Source organism: Diachasma alloeum, unplaced genomic scaffold, assembly GCF_001412515.2.
Source record: "Diachasma alloeum isolate Michigan unplaced genomic scaffold, Dall2.0 Dall_scaffold_01001, whole genome shotgun sequence".
NCBI lineage: Eukaryota > Metazoa > Arthropoda > Insecta > Hymenoptera > Braconidae > Diachasma > Diachasma alloeum.
This window is the reverse complement of record NW_021681116.1, coordinates 19,084-27,312: the sequence shown is the minus strand read 5'-3', so window position 1 is coordinate 27,312 and position 8,229 is coordinate 19,084. Positions and strand designations below refer to the sequence as shown.

The 8,229-nt window shown below is 34.4% G+C and overlaps 1 protein-coding gene across 2 annotated transcripts in view; it reads right to left on the bottom strand.

The window, feature by feature from the left end:
• LOC107045569 (protein phosphatase PTC7 homolog) overlaps positions 1-8,229 on the bottom strand; it is a 21,983-nt gene that overhangs the window by 10,268 nt on the left and 3,486 nt on the right. The window contains exons 1-4 of one of the 2 annotated variants that reach the window (XM_015267884.2): positions 4,524-4,543; positions 3,381-3,560; positions 2,733-2,931; positions 1,858-2,114 (exon numbers count right to left, since the gene is read on the bottom strand). In XM_015267884.2, coding sequence (XP_015123370.1) covers positions 1,858-2,114; positions 2,733-2,931; positions 3,381-3,492 — 568 coding nt within the window. In that variant the 5' untranslated portion in view covers positions 3,493-3,560; positions 4,524-4,543. Of the gene's footprint in view, positions 1-1,857; positions 2,115-2,732; positions 2,932-3,380; positions 3,561-4,523; positions 4,544-8,229 lie in introns of those variants that run through there. The other variant, XM_015267883.2, reaches the window with a different exon arrangement.

Genomic DNA, 8,229 nt, shown 5'->3' with positions numbered 1-8,229 from the left:
AATTAAAGTACAGTCAGCCCCTTTGTAATTAGCTTAGACTGAGCTCAATCGATAAATTTGTTCCTTGGTTATAAATATTGAAATAAGAAGTCAGAAGAGTCCATTCCATCCAATGTTTCTCTAATATTTTTAAAAACAAAAAAAACAGATGTTTTCAAAAAGAATTCATTGTGAACATTTTGTTCGACTATTCCTATAAGGAAATCAGTTCATCTCTCCACGAAATACAATCCATATAGGAATCATCAGAGCAAAAATTGAATGAGGAACCAAATCAAGTCAGAAAATTGTTAATAGATGATTAAAATTTGAAATTCGCTGGAGAGAATAAATCTGGAGTAGAACTGTTTATTTCCGTTCAATTGTTGATTCAAAAAATGTTCTATCTTATGAAAACTGAATCAGTTAAATTGAATTGAAACGATCAAATTTCACCGGATGTAAAAACAGTCCTTGCTTATTTTGACAAAAATAATGAAATTTGCCTAAAAACACAAAAACAAATGTTTTTGTAAAAAAACTGGGCCAAGAAAAAGTTTTGTTTGATTCCTACTGGGAAATCGAAGTTTTTGAAAAATACATAGAAATAAAAAAGGAAGCCAAGTTAGGAATTTTGAATAAATGGTGATAGTGCACATTCAGGTTTCTATAAGAAAAATAGTTCTCAATGGAATAAGTATTCTAAAAAAATTCTCCATGAAATAAAAAATCAGTAGAAGCAGGACCAACGTTCTTGGCGCGGAGTTTTTCAATTCACTGCCTGTATCAAGCTATTCCTCCATCCTTTGATCCGCGCCAAGAACGTTGGTCCTACTCCTACTGATGTTTTATTTCATGGAGAATTTTTTTAGAATACTTATTCCATTGAGAACTATTTTCCTTATAGAAACCTGAATGTGCACTATCACCAATTATTCAAAATTCCTAACTTGGCTTCCTTTTTTATTTCTATGTATTTTTCAAAAACTTCGATTTCCCAGTAGGAATCAAACAAAACTTTTTCTTGGCCCAGTTTTTTTACAAAAACATTTGTTTTTTTTTTAAATACGAGGTGGTTGACAGGTCTGGTCGTCGCCATGATGCTTGGATCCCCCTTCCTGGACCGCAAGGTACTTCCAAGATGGCGGCGCTCACAGCTGTCAGCCACCTCGTACTTTTAAACATTACAAAAAAATATTTATCCTTCTCAGACCACCCTGAACTTGTTCCATAACATTTTCGAAGTACTAAGGATTTGGTGCTGATAACTTTTGAGCCTCGGAATTCACCAAATGAAGAGAATTTGTGAAGCTCAGATTTGACGGCATTTCAGTAATTTTTTTTTATACTCGTGCCCCCTGAAGTTAAAACATTTGTCAATCAATTGTTTGGAATGGAAATTTTTTCGCTATCTAAAAATTCACTTTTCTACCCCATTTTTCCATTACAATTCGATGCAAGTTGATGTTATAGAGAATCGAACAGAAAAGTTTTCCGTAGTTTCAATGGAAAAAATTATAAAAATTCCATCATTATTTGGATCACTTTTAAAAAATCTAAATAAAAATCTTTAGCAATTAATTTTTTGGTAAGTTTTTTGCCTCTCATTTTGTAAAAAGAAAATCCAGCAGAATTGGCATCATTTGATCATTTGAGTCTTGAATTAATGCAAATTGTATCACAAATATGTTTGAACCCAACGGACTTGTGAAAAATCTCAAGAGGAAATTCTTAATTAATCCAAGAGTTCTAGAAATATTGTCAATATACTCTGCAAGAATAATTGTATTGCCCTATACTGTTTTCATTTTTTGAAAGAATCATTTTGTTCATGAGCAATTCATTGGGAAAATTATAAAAAGCTGATAAAATAGTTACCAATGGCATCAATTCCATTTTTTCTAGCACTCTGTGCAAACGGCGACATGAAGGCACCATCAAAAGCCAGACTACGTGCCATCCAAGCAATCGTATTAGCCACCCCTTGGATTTTCGTTGGATCTTTCTCGCCCTCGACTTTTCTCATCTCTGTGACTAGTAACTGATCAGGGACATTATCAAAAACACCATCAGTTGCAAGTAGTATCACATCACCATCCTCAACTCCAAAGCTCGAGGTATCAGCAGATTCAGGACTAGAAAAATGCAAAAAACTCATCATTAGTTTTTACCTCTCCTCCAAATAATGGATATTTTTTATTAAAAATTAAATTTTTCATAAAAACATCTTATCTTGATGAATGCACAATTTCTTTTGATTTGCTTCTCTAAATTCACTCGTTTTCGAGATAATTAATCAATTTGAATTATGGATCAAATTCAATTCTAAAATTCATCACAATCTCTTCATCGATTGAAAAATATTTCGATGAAGCCGAATAAATGTTTTTCATTATTGAAAATAGTTTGGTAATTAAAGATATAATTTTTTTGAAAGAATTGCAATGTTAAAAAGAAACAACAAAATATTTTCAAAGTTGAAATTTTATTTTTTTGTCGTGAGTCATATTAGTTATAAGTTGAACCCTACTGTGAGAAAGTCCATTGATAGATTCTTGAAATAATTCCAATTGAAAATTCAAGAAGTGTGAAAATTATGTGTGTAAATTAATCAATTTCATATTCTATAGCTGAAGCTTGCATGTAGCCTTCTTTCCTTGATAAAATTGCTTGATAAAAAAAAATACTGTTTCAGTGAAAAAAAAATCTAAAAAAAAATTTTTCATTTTTGTTGAAATTGACAGATTGGTTACCTGTCACTCAAAACATGTCCCGAGTGTCCTGGTGGTGGCAAAGAAAGTTGAAAGGGAGTATTGAAATAGTGTTGTTGCTCGGAGGAACGATGAACAACTTCACCCTTTCTCACAATGACGAAACCACTGTCACCAATATTTGCAGCATAAATACTGCTTGTTTCTTTATTTAACACGATTACACAAGCAGTACTGCTTCCTGTATGAAAGAAACTCAATTTTCACATGTTCACAGCCTTCCCCATCAATTTTCGAAGAGCAAATTGCAATTCCCTGCGTTAAATCCAAAGACACTCCGAAAAAATCTGTTATTCTTTAACATTTTTAGCAATATTGCAGCAAAAAAGAGAGGAAGAGGGATTTATGAAGTGGCGTTGAAGAGCTGAACAAAATTTTCGATAAAATACGTGTCACAGATCCATTTTGTCCCATCGGACTTCATGTTACATGACCTTTTATCTAGATTGCAAAAAAAACGATAATTCTTATTTTTTTCTTCAAAAATTCTGCCGTTTTTCTGAAAGAGTAATGGGATAAAATGGGTTAGAAATAACTGATGAAATCAGGAATTTTCTTTGGAAGTTGAAATAATTGAAGAAATAAGATTATTTTAGAGAAAATTTTTGCATAAAAAAATTATTTTCTGACCTAAAATTGGTTGCTTATTCTCTAACAGTTCATAATAGCTTCGTGCTAATAACCCAGCTGGTTCTGACGGTACAAAGCGACCCATAGAGACTAGACGTTCGCAGGTTCTCATTAGGAAACTTGAAAATTCGCCTGGATCAATGCCATATTGTCTCCAACCGCCAACGCCATCAGCAACACCTGTAGATAAGAATCAATGAGTGAATCGCCATTATAATCGTCACAAAAATTTAAGACAGTTGAAGGGAATGGGAAACAATTTTGTTTTAAAAATTCTACATGAGAATCTTCCTCGAATTTATCATTCTTTTACAAACATCTTACGAATTTCAACAGATAATGAGTTTAAAACTCTATTAAATGAAGGGGGGAATTTCCAACTGGAAACTGAACATGATGATCAATTTTTCCCAAAAAATATTGAGACAAAAAAGATTATTCAAAAGATGTTTATCAGTATAAAAATAACAACGTAACAAGGTTTACACAGTTTTACGTCGCGGTCATTATGTACAGCTACAACCTGAAGGTTTCTACATGTATCTCACATAATGGGTAAGAGATTGGTATAAGCGAGATGTGTGGTAGAGCATGTGGATGGGGTATAGGGACGAATGAATATGCAATAAAGAAAATCCTATAACGTTTTTCACCTAGAAAACAATGTTTACTGTACGTCCTAAACTTTTGGAGCGCAATGGATCGTCATGGTCAGTTTACGATCGGAAATGTCTCTGACGTTTTAACCCGATGAAATTAGTTTCAACCCCCCATCATGTCCGATTCTCGAAATAGTTTAGTTACGAAGTGTTATTTACAAATTGTTATTTTCTTGTCCTTCAACTTTTCCAATTTCAAAATGATGAAATAATGATCAAATTTTCCCGGATGTCGGGAGACACTGACATTCCATCCTTTCCATAAAATAGATGCCATTCTCTGACCGTTTATTTAGCTCTAGAGAACTGAAACCAGCCTAAATGTCACTACCGTTGCATGTCCTTTTTATGAAATTCGAGATTTTATCAATGAAACCGAGTAAATAAGTAGCTCAAAGAAAATTTTCTGAACATAGATAATAGAGGATGTGACTAAGTATAGTTTCATGTGCAATTTTCAGAGGAATAACTGTTTTACGCTCACCAGGATGATCAAAAAAGTTGTCCCATAATTATAGCTCTATTTAAAAAAATTTGAATTCAACTGTCGTCGCGCCATTTCCGACGTTTACACATGACGCACGCACCGAAATTCCATAATGAAGGGGTAAGGCCTCTGTATTTACACCAGTAAAAATCAACTAGACACATGTGCACTACTCGAGAGATGAAAAAGATAAGTCACAGTCATAAGATAATTATTCTGTCACTACCGTGGTCTCATGATTGTTACATGTCGTGTAATTTCTTAGTTAATTTTTTTCATTAAAAAAGTAACATTCCATTGCCTGAAACTCATCATCTTCAGAGAGCTTCCAATTCAAAGCTGGCGCGAAGTGTGATTAGGTTTTAACATAGAATGTCACAACCGTGACTGTCACAACCGTGTCATATCATACATCTTTTTAGATAAACGTGTGGGAGTGAAGTCGTATCATCACTAAGGTATTTAGAAAAATGTTTTAGGTGTTTAAGTGGTGCAAACTCGAAGTAACACCCCGGTGAGTCAGCAACAACTTTGAGTGTTGAAAAAAAAACAGAGTGATCTCTGCAAATGAATGTATGATCCTTGAAAGATATCAAATAAAGCGATAAACTTGTTCTATTGTCTAAAAATGAAATTCCTTGATTGAAATACGAAGACTTGTTAAGTTTGGTCACCACCGTGGTAGTAAAAAATCGGTACCACTCTATTATTCTCAATCTTTTGAAGTTGTAGTAGAGTGGGGCTAGAGCTATAATTCTGGACCATTATGACATATAGAAACGTAAAAAAAATACTCTACAGATATGTTCAAATTTCGAAAAATGTGCGAGGTGAAAAATCACAATTTGTAAATAATCACCCATATATCGTGAGTTTTCGATCGAATATTTCCCTAGCTTTCATATGAAATTAGTTTCAAACCCTCTTCTCTTCCGGTTTCCGACATATTTTGGATATCTACAGTTTTCATGGAATTTTGGAATTTTAAAGAGATAAATAAATTTTCGATCCAATTTTTCTTGTAGAGGAAGATGATTGTTACAAAGAAGATATAATGCAAAATTTAGCTATCTCCTCTGAATTCCGAGATATCTTGCCAAAACTGATGGTGGATCAACCTCTTCGCTATTGGTTTCATAACTATCTTGGCCGAGATCTCAAGAATTCCAACAGATAAAGAGTTTAAAACCATTTCATTTGAAAGGCAGGAGAATTTCCGGATGACAACTCATTTTACCTCCATGTGACGACCCAGCTTATCTAAAAAAGCAGTGAAATGACATTATTATTATCATTATTTGAAATCCATTCTATTAAAATTCCAGGAACACAGAGATTTACAAGTATTGCTTCATTATTAAAGAATTTAATCAATGAGTGATTAAACAAATACTCTCGAGACTTCATTCTTCAGGCAAATTACATAAGCGAATATATAACAATCGTTCGCTCAACTCCTAACTGATTAAATTTAGCCCCGAAAACCTTTAGTCATCCCAATAAGATCAATAAAATCAGCACTAAGACAATATAAAACATGAATATTTCTCGATCGCATTCATCGGATGTAAAATTAGTCTCCCTCAGGTCTCGAGGTACTGACTATTCCTGGCAAAAAGCCTATTTACTCAAACCCGTGCCATGCGTTATGTCACATGATTTTCTAAATGAAAAAAATCAAAAATTACTAGGTCAACAATTCACCAACCCGGCTCCACTCTAAAGTCACTACTGTCCCCACTTCGGGGTCCAAAGTGCAGAATCTGTCAACTGGTCAACACCAAGGGCCTCAAAACAAATACGCGTGCCATGAGAGATTCGATATGATCAACAAAATTAATTTAAAAAACTAGAAAAATTAATACAATTTTACATTTGAGGGGAATAATTACTTAAATAGGAAAATCTAGGTAGATTATTATGCGAATGTCTCTGGAAGTATTATACTAAGAGAAAAAAGTAGTAAAACGGATGGATTATTTTTTGACTCAAAACGCTCAGTGCTTTTCAATAGTGCCAATGAAACAATTCATTGGCGATACGGAATATGTCATCACTTCCAGTCGATTGCATGATTAAACTGTATCCTTCAATAACTGATTCTTCTGAGGGCTCCAAACATGAGACTGATGATTCGATCGAATGAGGGTTCCAATCGGTCATATCTTTCTACGTATTCCCTTATTATGTCATCAAATTTTAATGGATATTTGAATGCATCACGTTCCGTCGATCTGAAAATTTATTGTAGGCGACATCGTCGAAATCGTATTCAATAACATATTTTGAATGAAATAATGCCTCATTTTCGATGAAATATTCCGTTATCTACGCCCACTAGAGAATTCACTCTTGAAATGAAGAATTAAAACGTTAAAAAAATGAAATTCTACTTTGATACGAAGGAACATGCATCCAATAACACATATTCCGTAGAAACTATAAACTTTTCTCTCAGTGTAGGCTTAATGGAAAATAAAAGTAAGTTTTTTTTTAGAGCAGAAAATTCTCCACGAACAATTTCTAGTGACATTTTCTTTCAATCTGATAGCTGACAAGAACAAAGCCGATCATATTCGTTTTGCATTTTATTGAGCGACCATTTATCGATTCCTGAGTGATGACTCAATGAAAGCTTAACAAGAATTTCAACAGCTCAACGCCTTCGATGAGCGCTACACACCTTCCACGTTCCAAAAACCATTTTTACGCACTCGTATGGACACATACTATTGTGTATATCTGCGGAAGTATTTGGTCTACTAGAAAATGTTAGGATACATTTTTTGTAAATTGTTTCCTCAACAAAAAAAATCTCTTGACATTTTGCGAAGCCTGCTCATATCCGAGATAAAGTTACAATTATCATTCTATTATTGAATTCATGAATTCCCTATTCTATTAGAGATCTCATGTAGTTGAATATGGAACCATCTTTGTAATGGATGATTTCAATAAACATGTCAATAGTAATTATTTGTAAAAAAAATTATGCTCATCAAACAGCTTGCGGCAATTTCCACTGAAAAGCATCGTCGTCTTTAACAAGTGTCTTGTGACGATATGAGTTTATTTGTCCTTTAATAATCTCATGTTTCACTCCGACCTCGGCTAGTCTCCGTGAGCTCACGGGTGGTTCGCTCAATCGGAGGGATAAGTGAAGGATAGAGGGAGGGTTAACGATATTAAACCGACCGTACTGATGTTGGTAAAATAACTATATATTAACTTTAATTTATATACGGTAGTGTTTAATGGGTCGGTATAACGCGGTTTTTGACTCGACTTTGGGACCTTGACTCGACTTTGTTATTGGTTGGCTGAAGGCCTGAGCTCAGAGATCCGCTCTGTTTCGCTCCTGATCGTACTCTGACGTACTCTAGTGCTTCCCGAGTCGTCCAAACTCGTCAAAGTCCCAAAATGCTTACCTAAGCAATCCCACGGTTTTCTTCACTAATACGGTTTCGTGCATTCGTTTGTATAGAAACCTACACAGTCAAACAGTTCAGCACCCTGAACTGGACCTGTAGAAACCGTGGAACTGCTTACGCTGGTGTCCATGGGACACCGTGGGACTGCTGAGCAATCTTTGGATGAAGGGAATGAGAAACCTCGTTTCCCGTTCCCATCGTCCACCACTTTGGGCATAATAATTATAATTATTAAATAAATCGACGTATTGATCGATCTCAATACGTCACAG